This window comes from Aphidius gifuensis, linkage group LG4, assembly GCF_014905175.1.
Source record: "Aphidius gifuensis isolate YNYX2018 linkage group LG4, ASM1490517v1, whole genome shotgun sequence".
In the NCBI taxonomy this organism is placed as follows: domain Eukaryota; kingdom Metazoa; phylum Arthropoda; class Insecta; order Hymenoptera; family Braconidae; genus Aphidius; species Aphidius gifuensis.
Window position 1 is genome coordinate 18,207,467 of NC_057791.1, and position 21,137 is coordinate 18,228,603.

Genomic DNA, 21,137 nt, shown 5'->3' on the forward strand with positions numbered 1-21,137 from the left:
AAAAAAAAATTTTTAAATAGAGAATAATGCAAAGACAAAACTGACCTTTAATCTACCATCACGTCTAGCAGCACCAGCAGAATTAATTTTTGAAATAAATACACCCTCATCTGAATGATCAAGTGGATTACCATGTTGTCCTTGTTGTCCACCTTTAATATGCATTCCAAGTCTTTCACCAGGTAATTTGGTAATAACAAGTTCCTGAAATTTGAATATTCATTATTTATCATGTAAAAAAAAATAAGAAGAAATAAAAAGTATATTTAAGAAATAAAAAAAAAGATGATAAATCTGTAAAATAATAATTATTAAATATATATATTTTTATAAAAATAAATTAGCATTAAGCACACATAAAACGAAGTGGATAATTGAATTTTATTTTAACATTAAACAACAAACAATCTTATCAAAATAAAAAACAAACTAATTATGATCGTAGGATTTAAATAAAATAAAATACAAGGGAACAATTTTTTCTTTTTAAAATTACTTACTGTCGCGGTAATGTACTGTAAATCGACCAGCTTTTAAACATGTAGCAAAATTTAAATATAAATGAAAATTTAAAAATCAACAAATACGTTTAAACTAATTAAGGGTTTTTAATTATTTTTTTTTCATTATCAAAAGCTCAATAATTTAACAATAATTTAACAATTTATATCCCACGAATTAATAAAAAAAAGTAATAATAATATTTTGCTTGTTGAATTTACAAATTTGCGGTGCATTTAAGTGTCACAATACGAAAGCAACTAATACGCGGCGTAAAAGCTGAAAATATTATTATCGTTATTGCATAAAATAATTTTAATATTTGATGTTTATTAATTTTATTATATTATTAAATTTATGTGGTAATTAGTTTAGTATTTACCTGATAGCCTTCTGGTAATGGATCATGTTGAATAGTGAGAGCAATTGAATCACCAAGTCGTAGTAATTCTAACACAGCTTCTTCATGGGTTGCTTTTGTCAAATCTGTTCCATTTACTTTTAAAATCCTGTCACCCATTTTAAGCTTACCGGATTTTGCAGCTATACCACCTGGTACAACCTATATTATATCATAAAAAAAATAAAATAAAACAAGATTATAATTAATATATACAATAAAATGAATAACAAGTCAACAAAATGAATAAATTGATTATTAATAGTAACAATGTAAAACCAGTGCATTGATGAAATATTTATAAAAATAAAATTAAAGAAATTTGTTTTGTTTTTGTTGATTTTGATTACGTACATGTGATATGAAAATACCAGGCTCTTTATCACCAAATGGTGTACTTGAATGATCAGTTCCACCAATGATACTAAATCCAAGAGAACCTTCCTTCATCAGAACAACCTCCTAAAATTTAAATTACAATTTTTCATATATTAATATTTAATTTTATTGATAAATAATTAATTATTTAAGTCATTTCATGGCCAATATTGGGAAAGGAATTTTTGTAAAAAGGATTAAAATATTCACAGGCATTAAAATTTCAATAAAAAAGCATGTTTCATTTGTTTTCTTAAAAATAAATTGCAAAAGCAATAGTTGTGATTGAATTCGATCAGTTTGCATATGATCATTTTACTTGCTTACCTTAATTTTGATCCAGATAAGAAGACAAGTACCCCGATAAACAATTTAAACCAAAATAATCATAATAAAATATATAAAATAAATTTATTCAAAGAGAGCAAGATCTGATCGATGACAAAAAAAAAAATTACTAAAAAACTGTGCGATAGCGTGAGAAAAAAAAATAAAAAAAAAAAAGAATAAATGAGAAAGAAAAATCTACGAGAAAATAAAATCAATTCCGTCAATTGAGATCAATAAAAAAATTAACAATGATTTGATTGTCATGCAAAACTACGAGGTAACGTACCTCAATTATAACCGGCAGCAACAGATGATTGTCAGTGACACGTGTGACAACAGTTTCGGTGAGTGTACTCTTAGTGATGACTTCGGTAACTTTACCAAGTGTTGTAGGAGCCGGTGGAAAATTAACATCACTATGTAAATTATCAGGCTGCTTGATTGTAACAGTGACGACTGGGCCCTGTTGGGATACAAGGTCTGATGGGGATGTGGAATTTGATGTACGTAGGAAATGTGCAGGAATCATGGCCTGAAATTCCTCGTTGGTGATTGGCTTCGGTACCTGTATATCTTCTTGTGATGATGTTGGTCTTGTTTCATTTGTATCCTGTCCATGATTATTGTTGTCCTGTTGAATTGTTGATTTTGTCATTGTATTATTATCATTTGTTGATGTTGGTGTTGTTGTAGTACGTGGTGGAGCTGGTGGTGGTGCAGTCATCCTTGGTGCTGGTTGTGGTGCTTTATTATTTATATTTTCACTTGTTCCATTCATTTTAGCAACACCATTTATTGTTGGTGTTGTATCAATTTTTAATGAATTTAATGGTGGTGGAGTTTTTGATGTTGGACTTGTTAATATTTTATCAGCATCTATTGAACGACGATAACCACTTGTATAGCCAGGACGATTTGCCATATAACTATTGGCTGAATATAAACCAGTGTATGGACGTGGACCAGTACCACCAATAACGTGAGGTGATTTTTCACCAGGTGTTAATTGTAATGTTGTATTTGCTTGTGATAATGGAATTTCACGTTCAACAACAAGACGTACAAATCTTTCAAGACCTGTTAACATTTGAACGGCTTGTTCATGCTTGGCATTATTAACTTCAACTCCATTTATTGAAATAACTTTATCTCCAACCATTAATTTTCCATCTTTTTGTGCAACTCCACCATCAGTTATTCGTGAAATAAATATGGCCTGTAAATTGACAATTTTTTTTATTAATAAATTATACTTTATTTATTAGAAATAATTGAAGAATTTTTCGTTTTAAATTATCTTGACTTACTTCAGTATTTTCTTTTAGAGGAGGTGAACCTTTACCACCAGCAATGATAAATCCAAGTCCATTTTGATCTCTAATAAGTGTTGTATGTACAAGAACAGGAACAAGTAGCTCTGATGATGTTCTTAGTGTTGGCAGTGGTTCTGGTATTTTTTTTGTCTTGAAAAAAAAAATAAATATACATATAGGTATTTATATTTATTTATTTATTTTTGTTAAATCAATAGATAAAAAAAAAAAATACCTTTGATAGATCACGAGGTAGGCTGTCACCATTTTCATGATTATGGGAAAATGTATTTGATGAAACATACGATGTTGCACTTGGCGCACGACTTGTGCTCAGGCTCGAACAAATTGAGTCTTTTCTCGTTGAAAGCTTAAAATAATTATACAAGGGAAGGAAAAAAAAAATCATTAATGCATCTATTATGATTATAATTATTTTTCTTTGTTAAAAATATATATATAAAGATACAAGGAAAAAAAAAAATACATATATCAAAGCAGTAGACGTTGAATATTGGATGACAAGAAAAATAATAATTTAAAATATTATTTACCTGTTCTGATGGTGGTACAGTTCGTGTGACCTCACGATTAATAACAAGAATGAGTTCACGACCACAAGCTTTTAAAACTTCAACTGCATCATAATGGTCAGCATCGATAACTGATATTCCATTAACTGTTATAACTTTATCACCAACCCGCAAACCCGCTAAATCCGCTGGACCACCTTTATTATTAATTACAAAAATAAATAATAATGAATTTTATATTTTATCGGTTTAATAATTAATCTATATAAATTAAATGATTTATTTTTAAATACCTTCAGTAACCCTGGATATGAAAATGCCTTCGTCATCACCTTTGAAAGGAGTTGAACCAATTCCACCGGCAATTGACAAGCCTAGACCTCCCGTTGTTCTTTCAATATGAATTTCATATTGATCTTCTCGTACTTCTAAGGACGGCTCAACATCTGATGTAGCCCCTGAACAAACAACATTATAAAATTATATAACTATTTATTAATAATAATAATCACCAATTACTTGAACGTCACAGTAAATAATTATTATTTTTTTATTTCACAATCTACCTCTTTTACGACTACGATTTCTCACAAATATACGAAATTTTTTTGGCATCTCAATGTCAAATATCAAAAGCGTTTAATTGTTTAATAAATAAAAATGATATTAAAGACACTGTCAACGTTGTAATGCGTACTTCTCGAGTAAAACTAAATGAAAAAAAAAATAACTAGACAAAGATAATGCATTGATGATAAGAAGTGACTAATGTTATCATATCTTATCATCAAGCGTGCTGAATCGAATATTTTATTTAGGAAAAACTTGATTTTCGTTTACCAACATTTAAAAAAAAATAAAACAAATATCAAATTTAAAAAAAAACAATAAATTAAAGAGAAGTAGGAAGTTTTTTATTTATTTTTTTTTTTTGTTACCTTGATTGTCATATGTGTCAACGGATTCACTTGGAAGACTAGTCACTTCTTCATTTTTTTTCTTAAGTGCCTGTTGAAAAAAAAAATAAATAATTATTATTCAAATAAAATTAATTTAATTTTTTTAATAAATAAAAAAAAAAAATACTTGATACTTTGCAGTTATAATAGTTAACCACAATATTTATAATATTTTTTATATTTTTTAAACAAACATCCGACAAGTCAAAAAGCTTCACGACATTTCACCATATACATTGAATATAAATTAAATCATAAGAATTCCCAAGCTGTCAAAAGACGACTATTATTTATCGATTAATAAACAATAAATAAATAACTATAAACATCAAATCGATAATATAATTTTAATCGAAATTAACAATAAAAAAATACTATATATATAAACAAGCAATTTTGTGCCACCAACTGATAGAATTATTATTTCCACATATTTATTAAAAATAATTTTAAAATAAAATCAACAACGAGAGAATAATAAATAAAAGTAAAGATTAAAAAAAAGAAAAAAAAAGTTTAATTAAATAAAAGCATCGGACTGAAACAGACTGAAACATGGACAAACTACACTGAAAAAATAAAAAATGAATACAAATAAATCAATGACCAGTTGATTGATTTATAAGTAAAAAAAAATAAGATAAAAATAAAAAATCTACTCATTCACAAACTTGATATTCATTCAAAAATCAGCATCTACCAAAAAGCATTAATAGTGAAACAATATCAAAAAAAATTATATACAAAAAAGGTGCCAATAAATTATCGTGATTTAAAAATAAAAAAATCACGAGTGTATATAAATTGCAGTGCATGAATTTTTTTATTTTCCTAAAAAAACAAATTATTGTCTTTTAATTTATCTCGTTATAATTATTGTTTTAAAAATATTGTTTTGAGAAAAAAATAAAATATAATAGCTGAGGGAATAAAAATTGAAAATATAATATTTGTCAAACAGTTGTTAAATGCTGACCTGTTTGATGATTGAGGCAACTTTATCCGGGTCAATTGCGGCATGTATTCGTTTGTTTTTAAGATGATGTGGGGTATCACGTCGATGGAGTTTATTTGGTTTATCCAATTCACCCCCACCCTCGATATCACCACCACCACCACCACCATCTTCAGTTATTTTAAATTCAACATGTCTCTGCATTTCATCACCCTCAGAATCATCTTCATCCCTACCCCTTGATTCTGACACCGAACCCTCGACCTCAGCATCCTGCAACAGGAGCCCCTTCCTCACCACCTGTCGCACGATATTTTAACCTCAACCCTTTCACCCACATTTTGTCCGACCCACTTACCCAAATTATCTTTTATTTTTCTATTTTAATTCTATCTATCTTTCTCTCTTTCTTTTTTTTTTACTTTTTACTTTTTACTTCATTATCGAGCACAAAATTGTCACACAAAATTACTAAACGAGCAAAAAAGCATTCATTTTTGAATTTACATTTTAATAAATTTAGTTTTTTTTTTTTTTTTTTAATTTGAGCTTTTGAAATGTTGAGCTTTTGACAATGTGATAAAATGGAATTTTTGTTTTGTGGATATATTAAAGAAAAAAAAAAATTATAATCAAATTTAAAAACAAGTTATCGACTTACTGTCATTGATGATGGTTCTGGAATTTCTTGTGACATTACTGTGTTTCGATCAAGCGAGTTGTCATTCGATGTTTCCGTCTGACCAACTTTGGCTTCATCCTGTTTTGTATCACGATACATTATTTCTTGCTCCAACTCATTTTCAGCTTCATTGATATTTTCAGGATTTAAAAATTCAGCTTTATCAAGACCAAATGTTTGTGAAACATCCTTTAAATTAGATAAAAAAAAAAATTAAAAATCCATTTGTTTTCTCAAATATTTATAATAATTTACCTGTTCATCTGTTGATCCTGATCTACTGTCATTTTTTCCTTTACCAAATAACTTATGTGCCTTTGCTTTGAGTTCTTTAGGATGTGGTGTATTTTGTCTTACAAATTGTGTCTATAAAAAAAACAAAAAAAATATCCAACATATTAAATATTATTTTCATAAATCAGCATCAATATTTATCAAGTTAATTTACAAAGTATATTAATAATTTTCTACCTATACTTACATGCAGTTTCAACAGAGATAAAATAATAATAGGAACAAATACCAGGTTAAACAACGTGTAGAAAAAAAAATAAACAAGAATTAAAATTATTGCAAAAATAAAGTATACATATATTTGCGATAATTAAAGAAAAAAAAAGAAGAAAAAAAAAAAAGAGAATAGTAAAAAAAAAAGAAAAAAAAAGTATTAATTAAAATCATGCATACAATAAAACAAAAAAAAAAGAAAAAGAAAAAGAAGAAAAAAAAAAAACCATTGTGTTGAATGGGTATTGTTATGTAAAATATTATAAATCACTTGGAGTAAGAAAAAATAAAATGAAAAAAAAATAATTAAAAATAAATTAATTCATAAGATTTAGTTTTCATGCAAAATAATCGACGTATTAAATTCATAAAAGATGAGTCTGAAGTAACAGAATGACTTTGTATGAGCAACTTGTTCACCTCCTTGTCAGCATCTGGACCATCATCACTAAATTTGACAGAGTGTGTTCTTGATGCTTCTTTTTCTTGCCAATTTTCATCATCACTACTACCAATTTCTCGCATTTCATTATTTTGACCATTGCTTCTACCACCAACAGCAACACCAACTTTTCCTGATTCTAAAAATAAATGAAAATAAATTATTTATAGAAATTTAATATGAGTAATTTGATAGTACAAAGTATTACCATGTGGTCCAGTTGCATGATACTCTAATTGTGGTAGAAGAAAACACGTGAGAACTTCTTGACCAGAATCTTCATCCAAATCTGTTTGAAAAGTCAACATTGGCTGTGCTTGATTTTCACTAAGCCATACTGCTTTTAAATTTAAATTTATCAATGTATATGGCAAATACTGAAGCCTAAAAATAAAAACATTATATAAATACAAATGAGATTATCTAATTTTAAAATTATAAAATTATTATTTACCTATTTCCTGATACATCAAGAACATGGAGAGCACTACACTGTCCAACTTCCTGTGGTAAATACTGTAATTTATTGTCTCTCAATGATAAAACACCTAGATTATTTAGATTTCCTGTTTAAACAAATAAATAAATAATATATTACACAGTATTTTTAAAGATTAAACGCGATTAAATTGAAACGATAATTACCTATTTCAGTTGGTAGTGCATGTAAACTATTTCGATCGACATTTAAATTATTTAAATTTAAAAGATTACCAATTGTTACTGGTAATTCAAGAAGAAAATTTTCAGTTAATATTAATTCTTGTAAATTTTCACATTTTCCAATATTTATATTTAATTCAGATAATCTATTTTGATCAACTTTAATAATTGTTAATTTTTTTAATTCACCCAAACCATCTGGTAATTTTTCAATATTATTTTGTGATAAATGTAAATCAGTCAATGATTTAAGACCACCAATTTCTTCTGGTAAATCTTCAAGATGATTTTCTGATACATCTAAACATGCTAATGTTGATAATTGACCAATTTCTGGTGGCAAATGTTGTAACTGATTATGATCCAGCCATAATTCTTGTAATGCTGGTAATTTTCCTATATGAGGAGGCTAGCAAAATAATTTTAAATAATTATTTAAATTATAAATTATATACTAACAATTATTGTAAAAAAAAAAATAATTATAAATACCAATTCATCAATGTCATTATCACCAAGATCAAGTCGTTCAAGTTTTGTCAATTGGGATAATGATTCTGGTAATGATTTAAGAAGATTTTCTCTTAATTCCAATGATTGTAATGACAACAAGCTACAAGTAAATAATTAAAATAAAAATAAAAAAAACATTCTAAATCATTATGAAATAATTGAATAAATAAAATAATTAAAAAATCATAAATTACCATCCAAAGTCTGGTGGTAAATTAGTAAGTGACATGTCATTGAGGCCAAGAATCGTCAAGTTTTTAAGTTTCACAAAACCTGCTGGAAGTCTGCCAGAAAAAAAAAAAAATAATTAAAGATAAACAATTGTATATAGATGTAGACATATATATTGATTGTGTTAAATAAAAATATCAATAAATAAATACCTGGGAATTGGATTGCTGCTAAAGTCTGCCACCTGCAGGGCAAGCATATTTTTGATGCTTTCAGGAATGTCTGGTATGTCTGAAATAAATAATAACACCAAGGTCGTTTTAATAATGATTGTTGATGATGTAATCATGTGTGTAACATGTGTTGATATTAAAGTAAATACACCTCAATGAGCCAGTCTACCTTCAATACTACAATTATTGTGTAATAAAAATAGAAAATTTAATTTTTTATTTATTGGCAAGTGTTTGCTAAACGTAATTATTTAACTTTAATACAATTACTACCAAGTTTACATATTTTTTTATCAAAATTAAAAGAAAAAAATAATTCAACTGTTTTTTTATTATAAAATAAATAAATTGTTATTATTATTATTTTTTAAATTAAAAAAAAAAAACAATAAAATTTTAAATATCAAGTGTATTTTTATAAATTCTATTGATGAAAAATGTCAACAATAGTAAAATGTCAGAAACAACAAGAAGAAAAATAAAAGTATAATTTGTTATTTTCTTTTTTTTTATGTAAAAAAAAAAGTAATGATAGTTGTTGGATCAACAACTTGAAATCGAATGTTGTCTAACCATATTCAGCATCAAGACGATTGTCCTTGATCTCACCATAAAAATATCAACATTTTTATTTTGTTTATAATTTTATCAAAAAATAATCAACTGACAAATTAAATTTTACAACTTTTAATTGTACAAACAAGCTAAAATGTTTATCAATTAAAACTTTATTATTTAATTTAATATTTTAATTAAGTAAATTTTATTTAATAAACGTGTTGATGATCATTCTACCAATAGAAAAAAAAATAAATAATCAAAGTAAAAAAAAAAAAGCTTAAAAAATAATAAATCATCATTTAGAAAATTAAATTAAATTTCTAGACAATAACAAATCATTATACAATCCCTATTTGTCTATATAAAATTTCACTTGTGTTTGCTTGTTTTTTTTTTTTCTACAAGAACAATGGTTGATAAATCTTTCTCTTTTGTATACTCGAGATGATTCTTCAATATTCAACAAGAGAAAACTAAAAAAATAAATTAAAAACGATTGCTTGATCTCATTATACTCTTCATCAAATAAACTATCATCTTGGTTTTGAATCCTGCCAAGTTCATCATAGGTCAAATATGTTTTTCAAACAATCATCTACATTTATCTCTCTCACACAATTAAAGCACAAAAAATTTATTTATCCTTTTATGACAAATTATCAAAAAGAATGAAAATTATAAAATCATCATTGTTCTAAATGTACCGAGTATATCTATATACACCACACAATGTCCAACAACTCAAGAATGTAATGACGATGACGTGATTACAACCAAGCGTGATTCCGTGCAGGAAGAATTGTGTTTTATATATAATAATAATAATAATAATAATAATAATTCCTTTATTCACCCAACTGGTTTAGTAACCAAATTATAGGGTCCAAAAATATCAAAATACATGAATAATTAATTACAGTAGTATCAAGTAGCACCAAGTTAATTACAATTTTAATTTAACTTGTTGTGAAAATATAATGAACATAACATTGACAATTTGGTAGGCTTAGTTAATGATAGCATATTTAAATTCAAGTTTTGATGTGTGTTGAATAGTACATTAGCTGATTGCATTAGTTCAACTGATGGTTTACGTTGTGAATACAAAAAATGCAAAGGATTTGAATAGAAAGGAGTTATCATCTGCCTCATCTGCTGCCTGCCCGGTACCAAAACATTAATACTATTTAGCATCTCAGGACAATCAATAAAACCATTAATTAAATTTAGGCAGACAGCAGACAACACCAGACTCCTCCTCTCCACCATTGGTATGAATCCAACTGCTTTACACATTGCTATGTTATCATAGCCTCTTGGAAAAAATCCCAGACTATTTTTCCTTACATAATGTCTAATAAATCTACGTTGCAATGCTTCAATTTTCTTTATCATAAACTTTGTACTTGGACACCAAATTAATAGTGCATATTCAGCCTTTGAGTAAATTAAAGCATTGAATAACAATTTAGCTGTATATTGATCATTGAAATTTTTATCCTGTCTAACTATGATAAAAAAAAAAATTCTTTTCCGTTTAAATTAAACTATTTTTTGTCGTGAAAGTTTTATTTTTCATTTAATCAATTTACGTTAAATAATATTTATTAACTTTGGACCTCCTAGAATGAATTGCTTTCAAGATAAATTAACAGACAATACAAAATTTATATTGATTAAATCAATTTTATTTTCTCGTATTTATATATTAATTTAAAACATTATTATTATTATTTTCAAGGTCTGTCATTTGAAACTAAGAAATGAGATAAAAAAAAAAAAATTTGTAATAGCACACGATATCATATGTGAATGTACACAATCATACGATAATATATGCTTGAATGAAAATACGTATTTGTAAACGGGAATAGCCGAGTACAACAACGAAAGTACCCTCAATATATTATCGACACAATAAAACCATGTATTATATAAATAAAAATACATTTAAAAATATAAAATAACGACAAATAGTGAGTGACCTTGTTATTAATATAAAAATATTATTTCATTAATTTAAATACATTGATAAATGCTCTTCATCAACTACAACAACAACTCTTCATTAATAATAAATGTAAAATAAAATTAAATAAATAATTATTTATTTAATTACTTTTAACAACAAGAATTGTTTCGAAAGATTAAATAAAATTGTACCTTATCAATGACCATTTCAAAGACCGTGAAATGAGCTTTTAAATGACATTCAATAATCCATATTTAATATTTTCTTATCATGATATTGGTAATTGGAAAAAAAATAATTCTATACATGTACATACATATATATAAATATATTTTTATTATTGAAAAAAAAATATTTCATGAAACATTGTTCAATATAAAAATTGATAAATGATTTAAAAAAATAGTTATGGATTTTTTATTATTTATTATAGTGAATATAATATTGATAAGATAAATTGTTTATTTTATAAATAAATTAGTTTTTTTTTTTTTTTTGTAGAAAAAAATTCAAATGAATAATTTGAAAATTTTATAAATGTATGTTTGTCATTTTGTTTGTATTAATAGAATAAATTGTTTGTTTAAAAATATATTTATACAGTAAACAAATTAATTTTGTTGTAGAAAAAAAATTATGAAAAATGTAGATTAATTATTTTAGTGACAGAATACTGATGCATTTATGACGTGTGATATTGTCACCTGTTGCTGGTATATATGTTAAATATAAAAGTTGCATATAATTTACATGACAATAAATGTACATGTTGTATGCTCATTGTCAATGAACATCATCAAAATTTGTTTGTTAATCAACACGAGTATATAATAAATATATAAAACGAGCTTTTCGTTTTTTTTTTTTTCATTTTTGTTGGCAAAAATTAATATTTTCTTGAAAAACCTGTTGAATTTTTGTGCTTTTTTTTTCTTTTCTTTCATTTGCTTCTTTTATTTTAGTCTAAAAAAAAATAAAAAAAAAAGCAAAACTAACGACCGTGAACTAAAACGATGCCGCCAAGTCTAACGAGTTCTGGTTTGCTGTGTGATCGTGTCGTTTTAATAGACCGCGACAGTGTGTACAGTCCAGCACCACCACCACAAGTTGCTCTTATTATTTTTTTTTTTTTTACCATTACCATCATGATCAAGCTCATGAAACTAACAGAATCAAAAGTAACATGATTTAAACATTCATGATATATAATACAAAACCAGACAATAATATCAAGTTACATAAATCAAAGTAAATGAATATTTTTTTATTTTTAAACTTTATTTTTTTTAATACTCAATGAAATTTAAAAATAATATTAAGATTTAAAATAAATAAAAAATATAATTTAATTATTTTATAATAAATAATGTTTATTTTTAAATAAATATATATATTTAATTTTTGAAAAATAATAATCGTTACTCATTAGTAATAAATTACTAGCGTGAGAATAATCGAAATTTCATAATAGCTATCGTTAAAAATTTTTGATATAAAACTAATTTTATTTCCATAGCAAAATCAATCGAGATTAGAATTAAATACGTATAAATAATAATCATCATTTGGTCACGCAAATTTATGCTATTCTTTTTTATTTTATTTTTCAAATAGAATATATTTTAAATAAATGTTTATTATTAGTTTTTGTATAATTTAATAATTACTAAATGAATAAATAAATTCGTCAATTAATAGCTTGTATTGCAAGGTAAACATTTAATTTTTTAAATTGAAAAAACAAAATGGGGAAATTCCTATTTTTAAAATTGTTATGTAGCTTTTTTTATAGTTTTTTTTTTTTCTATTCTATTTTATCTTTTCAGAGTGTTTCTATAACTTGAGTCATTTCTAAATGAAATTGATGAATATGAAGCTTCAAATAGTATCTCCAGTTGACAGAGAAAAAACTGGTAAAATTAAATTTTAAAAAATAAATATAAAGTTAAAACCAATAGATTTCTCAGCCAGAATCTAAAAATATACAAAGAGGTCTCATCGAGTTGTGGCATTGCACCGGATTTCATCAAGGTCATTATGCCATGAAACATTACGTTGCCCTCAGACCCTTGAACCAATGCTCATTGAATTTTATTTTAAATGAAAATTTAATTTCTCTCTATTTATTCTATTTATATATAATATACATTTAATTATTTTTAAATACCATAAGCCACTACTGAATACAAGAGAAAAAAAAAAACCAGCAACTATGTTTTTTTTCTATGATAGAAATATTATTATTAAAAAAGATAAATAAATAATTACATAATCTAAATTTAAAATAACCGTTTGAAAAAAGAAAAAAAAAAAAACCAACTCTAGAAGTTTTATAATTTTTAATCTACGAAATATGAAAATAGAAAATTTCAAGTGTTTTATCTCAAATGGTAATATTTCAAACTGATAAACAATGTTGAAGGCACAACTGTCGCTTTTCAGGGACGAATAGGGAGACACATTTTCAAGTAGTTAGTGCTCTTTTTATCTTCTTAAATCTAGTCGAAAAATTATTTAAAAATTACTAAACAGTAAACATTAATTATCATAAACAATATAGAAAAAAAAATAAAGCCAAGCGAAACTATTTTCAAGTGATAGAAATTTTTATATAAACCTCCTAAAATATCTCTTATATAAATTAAAAAATTCATTCAATCAATTGATGACAGAAATAGATAATTAAATAAAAATAATAAAAAAAAATATTTATTCAAATATAATTTTATCTATAAAAAAAAAAAAAAAAAACCAATCATCATCAATATAATATTTCATCAATGCCTATTCAATTGAGAATGAACAATAACATGAAAGTGCAACATGGTGGCTTGAATTAAATTTTCTACTTATCATCACCTGACAAGTTTGATAAAAAAAAATACCGACATAAAAATCGTAACATTGCTTAACAATGAAAAAATAAAATAAATATCTTAAGAATTTTTTTTTTTTTAACATGTCAAAACTAAAGCCAAACATAAAATGAACATGGTGTATTAATGGAAGTTATAAAAATAACAAAAAAATATAAGCTAACATAATCTAAATGCTAGATTTATTTTATATTGTTATTATTATTATTATTTTTATCATTATTTAAAGCGTTATGTTGTTGGACTATTTATTACGGCTTCGACAAGCGTCTCTACTCAACGCGTCCCAGTTTATTATTCAGTCACTCCCCTTTAGTTGGTCACCTCATCTTCGATCGTTTTATTATATTTTTTTTTTTTTTTTTATTTCTACCCCACAAAAGCATTAACTTCATCGTCATACAAGGGATGTTATATACAACATCATATACATAAGCACACTTAGCCATCACTTTAAAACTTTTGTTCTCTACTAAATTTATTTATGCAATTTTCAAAAAAATACTCAATGTTTTTTATTTTTAATTTTATTAACAAAATATTTTATATAAATACTTTACGGTTATTTACAAATGGTCCTCGATGGCTGATTTAAAAATAATATTATAATTGTTGGTAATAAATTTTTCTTTTTATTGGATAAAAAGACATTTTTTTTTTCAATTTACTAGAAAAATAATCATCTGTCTAGTTTTTGTGTTGATTTTTTCTTTACAAATTGTCAATTACTAATAAGTAATGGTATAAATAAAATTTAAAATAGATATTTTTTCTTTGAAAGTTTGGATGTTTGGATGAGTAATATATAAATCTGAATTTGTAATTTTTTTAAATAGAAAAAAAAACAACAAAGACGTCATGTTTGTTTAATTAATGGAAAAAATAGATTGACAGATTGTCTATATTTCGAAATAAATTTCTTAATAATCTATGATAATGATAGCGAGTTAACTTTTATATATTTTCATTAAAATGAACAGAAAATTTTATATGACATTTGAAAACTTTAACAATGAATAATTCACATATACTATTCTTCAAAACTAAATAGAAAAAAAAAAAAAAACAACTTGAAACTGATTTTTTTTTTTACTCATTCATGTCACAATGAATTTGACATTTTTTTTCTTTAATTTTATACATTTCTAAGAGTTTAAATTTTTTTTTTAAAGCTCTAAAAAATTTAAATACATACTCCAAATTAAAAATAGTCAAAGTCTAAAAAATATTCTATTATTAAATTTTTGAATTTCACAATAAAATAAGGTCATTATTATTTTTCTTTTTGTCAATTAAATTAAACGAGGTTAATGGAAAATTTTGTGTATATAAAATTATATTTTTGTCATGAGAAATATAGAAAAATTTAAAAAACTTGATTAAACAAAGGCGTGTCTCAATTAAATACTTATTTATTCTCATTGATCTTCGACCATAGCTGTCGAGAGAGCCAAATACTCCGATAAAATAAAATTAAAAAAAAAAAAAAAAATTAATGACAGGTTATTGTTTTAGTATATCTACAAGTGGATATAGTAACTTGACAATTTTATTATTAAAACTATTATTAAATACCAAGAGAGAAACATGTGGGTAGAAATGAATCTATCCAATCTCCAGGTATTACGTCATTAATAGAAAATAAATATCTAAAAACCAATATTTTTCATATCTTTTTTTTCTAAATAAAAGCAAAAAAGAATATCTGCTATTAACTGGTAAACATTTAAATCCAACCCAGAGAGAATTATTTGACTTGGTCAAATATATACACAAACAATAAATCGATATTAAATAAAACAATGAAAAATATTCTATTATTAAATTTCAATTAATAATTTAATAATAAAAATACATCTTTTGTTTTCAATATTGACCAAATAAAATAATTACTTTATATAATAATAATTATTGGTTTAAAAAGTTAATAAACCAATTATTATAAAATAAATTACGTAGCATTTTTAAAAACTTGTATATTTTTTTTTTAAATGAATGAAGATGACTGAAAAATTAAATTTACATTGGAGAATTGTTTGTCATATTCTATTATTAAATTTCAATTAATAATTTAATAATGAAAATACATCTTTTGTTTTCAATATTGACCAAATAAAATAATTACTTTATATAATAATTATTATTGGTTTAAAAAGTTAATAAACCAATTATTATAAAATAAATTACGTAGCATTTTTAAAAACTTGTATATTTTTTTTTTAAATGAATGAAGATGACTGAAAAATTAAATTTACATTGGAGAATTGTTTGTCATATATGTGGTTATATAAAAAAATTCTTTATCATTATAAAAATTTAAAAAAAAAAAAGAACAAAGTATGTTAAAGTAAGTGAGACTCCTGGGCAACGATGTGTGCGAAAATTCAACTGCTACATCATTCGTCCGGAAGGGCTTGAAGGCTTTCCTACTTGCAAAAAGTAAAAAAAAATAAAATAAAAAAAAATAAAAAATAGTCTCGAGAGAAAAAAAAAGGAAAGGCGCACTTAACTTTGTGCATGCAGTGCTTCGATATGTGTTTGTAAAAAAAAAAATATACCCTTCTCTTGAACACTTCAGCAATCAAGTTCATTGTGTTGAAAAAAGTATTTCAGTACTTTTATAAATGGTGAATTATAATTTCACACGACTGAAGAAAAAAAATTCTATACTACTTTCTTAAACTGTTATAGATTATTTATACTAAGACACATCATCATCATCATCATCACCACGCCTATTTTCCTCAATTATAACAGAGTACAAGGTTAACTATGAGGTCATATTACTATTTAAATTGAAAAAAATAATATTAAAATTTGAATGGAAGGTCTAAGACGACAATCAAAGGCCAATATCATTATTTCATTATTTTTTTTTTTTTTTTATTTCAATTTCTTTTATATCAATAAATTTTTTTTTTTTACGATCACAAACGATAAATATTATTATCATTTTATTATGTCAGAGTAAATAAAATTTTATCAATTGTATATTAAATTTTAAGGCTAATAATATTTAAAAAAAAAAATTATTTTGTTTAATAAAAAAAAAAAAAAAATGATAATTGAATTTTACAAAATAGAAATAAATTTTTATATATTTTTCATCAACCCGCATTGTACATGAATAATCACCATCACCTGCCACATAATAATTTACGTGTTTAAAAAAAAAAGGCCACTTAATCATTAAAGTAAAAATAAAAAATTAAAAACAATTTTTTTTATCTTTTTTTTTTTATAATAATTACTGATAATTGACAGTTAAATTCTCAATGTAAATTTAAGCTGTAATATTCTTTGAGTCATAAATGATTTATTTACTAAACATACGCATAATTTACTACACATTGAATATGTAAAAGAAAAAAAAATATAAATATGTTATATCAACTTGCATAAAGCGCATTCCCTGGTATGAATGATGATGATGTCGAGAGAGAGTGAAGGATTTGTTTATTATAAAAAAAACTAGGTCAACGTAATTTTACTAAAAAACATTGTATACATTTATTAAGTTTCGAGGTTATTAATAAATTGAATCATTCAGATTATAATTAAATTAAAATTACAGTTGACAATTATTTTTTTTTATCTCATTTACCCAGGTATTTTTGAGTTTTCCTTTTTTAAACTGATATTTTTATTGTTTATCAAAATTCCATGACAATTGTGCAGGCGGAAATAGCATTCCCCTTTTATTTGCATATAAAAAAAATTAAGTGAAAGTTTATATTTAAATAATTATCGTGTTTGCTAAAAATTTAAAGCTTGCGACAATTATTAATTGGAATTTTTTCATATTGTTATTAATTTTTGAAAATATATTTTATAAAAAAAAAGAGTAACTCAATATATGAATGCAACCTTTAACGGTGTTGATTTTACTTGAAAAAAAAAAATAAATAATAATAAAGCTGTTGAAAAATGTCAGCTGGAATTGAGTGAAGTAGTTCTTCCATGAAAATAACGTATAACAGTTTAAATAAATTATTAAAATTGTTATAGCCATTTGGAAAACTCGATAAAATGATTTTTATCATCATAGATATGTCATTGAGAAAATATTAAAAATATATTAAAACCTTCAAAAAAAAAAATCTATATAAAGAACAGTTTTTATTATTTTAATCAAATATAATAAATTGACTTTTTGTTGTTTGCATATGTATATAAACTAAATAATTTTTAGACACAACATAATCCTCATTTCGTGCTGCAGCCTTTCGTCACACATATTGTGGCTTCATAAAATAAAAATAGTATTCAACAAAGCTTATATATTTATTATTTCATCAAGAAAAAAAGCCATTTTTTTATTTCGAAAAAAAATTAAAATTTCTATCAACTGATATAAAAAAATAACCAATGCAAAAAATAAAAATGATTTTTTTTTTTTTTTTTAAATGACAACGTATTTGGAAAAAATAAAAAAAAAATTGATATCATTTTGGAATTTCAATGGCAAGCTGACTCATGAGTAGAGTACAAATCCGATGACCATATTCTTTGGAAATATTGCTTGCATACACAAGTGGGAGAAAAAAAAAAAAATTGTTGATTTTTTTTATTATTTTTATTTCATTAAATCCGTAGGCGTACTAAACGATATTTGACTGTACTATACTAAAGTTAATTTTGCAAAGTATATATTGAAAAATATTTTAAAAATAAATAAAAAAAATCAAGATTATATACATGATAAAACGGTAATTTTTTTTTTTCTTCTCCGGAAGAGTCTATATAGTCGTCAGTGAGAAAATTTGTAGCAAAAAGATAACGGACTTAAACTTACATTCCTTTTTTACTATAGCTATTCACTATTCAACGTGCAAGGTGAATAGCTTTATTTATTAATAATAATTATTATTACTATTAAAATTATTAAAAATGATTGAGTATAAATACCGTTAATGTAACATATTAAATTTAATAATAAAAAAAAAATTATAAAAATAGTATCATCATCCTGATTAGGAAGTAGGAAATAACAAAAATATAATTTAATATAATTCTGTTCATGTCGATCAACCAACCCATGGATATACGTTATTGGAAAAATAGATAAAATTAATTGACAATTGAATTTATTGTCAACGAAAAAACCAGGTCAACTAGTTTTATAAATTTCAGATATTTTTTTTTAAATATACAAGCCAATTTTAACGAAATATTTTTACTTAATTGTTGTTTTTTTTTTCGTTTTCTAATTAGCTATTTCTGTAGCAATTTTTACAAATTGGAAATATAAAAGTTTTGAAATAAAAATGATAGAAAACATTAAAAGTTAAAACACATATTTTCGAGAATTTTTATAACTCCGTTATGAGTACAGTCGTAAAATACTGAAACATACCAGTATGATTGCAATGCAACATAAGTTTGTAACGAAAAAAAAAATAAATAAATAAATATCAACAAGTTTAGGTAATATTATCAATTAAAAGTATTTGTTTTTGAGTATTTTTATAAAATACAAATTAATCAAATTTATATTACGGTGAATTTGAATTTTATATTTTTGATAAATTTATTATTGATAGTATTACTTTTTTCCTGTCAAACAGACTGACGCATCGCTCTCAGTTTACATTAGATAATACACAGAAAAAAAAAAATGGAAGAAATAATAAAACCGAATAAATAATAATAATAAAAAGATGTGTCAAGCCGGCGTGACCAGTACGACAACACAATATACTAACACAAAAATTCCAATCGTTAAAATTCCACATTCGATAATAAAATTGACTTTCAACGAAATTGAGTAAATTAGTTTTTTTTTTTTTTGTTTCTAAACGACGTTTGAGAATAACAAAAAAATAAAATAATCAAATGAATCAATAATCATTATTTTCTAGTAAAACTAAATTATTTTTTCTCTTGAAAAATATAAATGATAAAAAATTTATTTCGTCAACTTACCGTTTCTAGAAACATCAAGTTCAACAAGATTTTCAAAGTTTTGTATTTCAGGTGGTAAACGATGAATCTCATTATCACTAAGTCCAAGTTTTCGCAATTTTTGTAGTCGAAAAAAATTCTGTAAAATAAAAATTCTATATTATTTATTTATCAATTTAAAATAATATAAATCAATCATCCAAACAGTACAATATAGAGTGCAAATAATTTTCTCATTACTCTATATAATAAAATAATTTTAAATGAAAAAAATAATAATAAAAAAAAAAAAAATAAACAATTAAACTGTCACATAAAATAGTAAATAAAAAACCCATTGAAATAATTTATTGAATGCTATTATTTAAAAGCAAATAAACAAAATAAATGAAAGTGTTATTTGACCAGTCTCAAGGTCTTAAAAATCATTTATTTACAATAATAAAAAAATAAAAAAATAATATTATTTTGGCATAGCCAAGCAGGACAAATGAAATTTATTATAAAAAAACATACCTTGGGTAGTTCTTTGAGATGATTAGCATCAAGTAAAAGTTCCTCTAAACTTCTTGAATATCTGATGAGATCCTCAGGAACACTTTGGAGTGAGCAATGACGCTTGTCAACATATTCCACCTGTCTATTGCACCCCTTAAATATTGGAATACAACGAAACATGATAAACTTTTTTTTTTTTTTAATATTTTTAATTAATTTATCTCAACCACAATCACACTTATCACAATACACTGAGATACACACTAATTAAATGAACACAATATTTTTTTTTTTTGTAAATAAATAAATTATAGTAAAAAAAAAAAAAATAAATAAAAAAAAAAAAAAAAGGAATACCACTCTGACTATTCAGCACCAATACATAGTGATCGCAAAATAAAAACACACGCGTGGCCGTTTTTTTTTTTTTTTTATTTGATCCTTATTGCTCCTTTTATTATTTTTTATATTTTAACTTTACTACTTGTGTATTCTTCCAACTGATAAATTCGATTTTTTAAATATTCCATTGAAACAATAATAATTAGTTACTCTTTTTTTTTTGTTGTTTTAATAATGATTTTATTATTATTTTTTTGGATGAATATAAATGGTCAACACGAGACACACACTTTCACGCCCTACTCGGCATTAAAACGCGCTCTCTCGTGTTCATTTGACGGAGAATCTCCTGGTAGTTGTCTGACGTCATCAGAAATATTGGCATTAATTATTTAATGTAGATT

The 21,137-nt window shown here is 24.4% G+C and overlaps 1 protein-coding gene across 15 annotated transcripts in view; it reads right to left on the reverse strand.

The window, feature by feature from the left end:
- Positions 1 to 21,059, reverse strand: part of LOC122855412 (protein lap4-like) — a 28,515-nt gene extending 7,456 nt beyond the window's left edge. For 5 of the 15 annotated variants that reach the window (XR_006374070.1, XM_044156743.1, XM_044156740.1 and 2 more), the window contains exons 1-22: positions 20,410 to 21,059; positions 19,915 to 20,032; positions 8,560 to 8,638; positions 8,371 to 8,460; positions 8,156 to 8,276; positions 7,646 to 8,072; positions 7,455 to 7,566; positions 7,209 to 7,384; positions 6,979 to 7,139; positions 6,307 to 6,417; positions 6,031 to 6,240; positions 5,391 to 5,669; positions 4,394 to 4,463; positions 3,749 to 3,913; positions 3,477 to 3,652; positions 3,158 to 3,292; positions 2,917 to 3,072; positions 1,896 to 2,825; positions 1,256 to 1,363; positions 884 to 1,063; positions 501 to 530; positions 46 to 204 (exon numbers count right to left, since the gene is read on the reverse strand). Coding sequence is in view for 14 of the 15 variants with exons in the window: in XM_044156743.1 (XP_044012678.1) it covers positions 46 to 204; positions 501 to 530; positions 884 to 1,063; positions 1,256 to 1,363; positions 1,896 to 2,825; positions 2,917 to 3,072; positions 3,158 to 3,292; positions 3,477 to 3,652; positions 3,749 to 3,913; positions 4,394 to 4,463; positions 5,391 to 5,669; positions 6,031 to 6,240; positions 6,307 to 6,417; positions 6,979 to 7,139; positions 7,209 to 7,384; positions 7,455 to 7,566; positions 7,646 to 8,072; positions 8,156 to 8,276; positions 8,371 to 8,460; positions 8,560 to 8,638; positions 19,915 to 20,032; positions 20,410 to 20,571 (4,155 nt within the window). In the remaining variant the exon portion in view is untranslated. The remainder of the gene's footprint in view (positions 1 to 45; positions 205 to 500; positions 531 to 883; positions 1,064 to 1,255; positions 1,364 to 1,895; positions 2,826 to 2,916; positions 3,073 to 3,157; positions 3,293 to 3,476; positions 3,653 to 3,748; positions 3,914 to 4,393; positions 4,464 to 5,390; positions 5,670 to 6,030; positions 6,241 to 6,306; positions 6,418 to 6,978; positions 7,140 to 7,208; positions 7,385 to 7,454; positions 7,567 to 7,645; positions 8,073 to 8,155; positions 8,277 to 8,370; positions 8,461 to 8,559; positions 8,639 to 19,914; positions 20,033 to 20,409) is intronic. The other 10 variants (XM_044156744.1, XM_044156739.1, XM_044156741.1 and 7 more) reach the window with 8 other exon arrangements.
- Between the last annotated feature and the right edge of the window lie 78 nt (positions 21,060 to 21,137).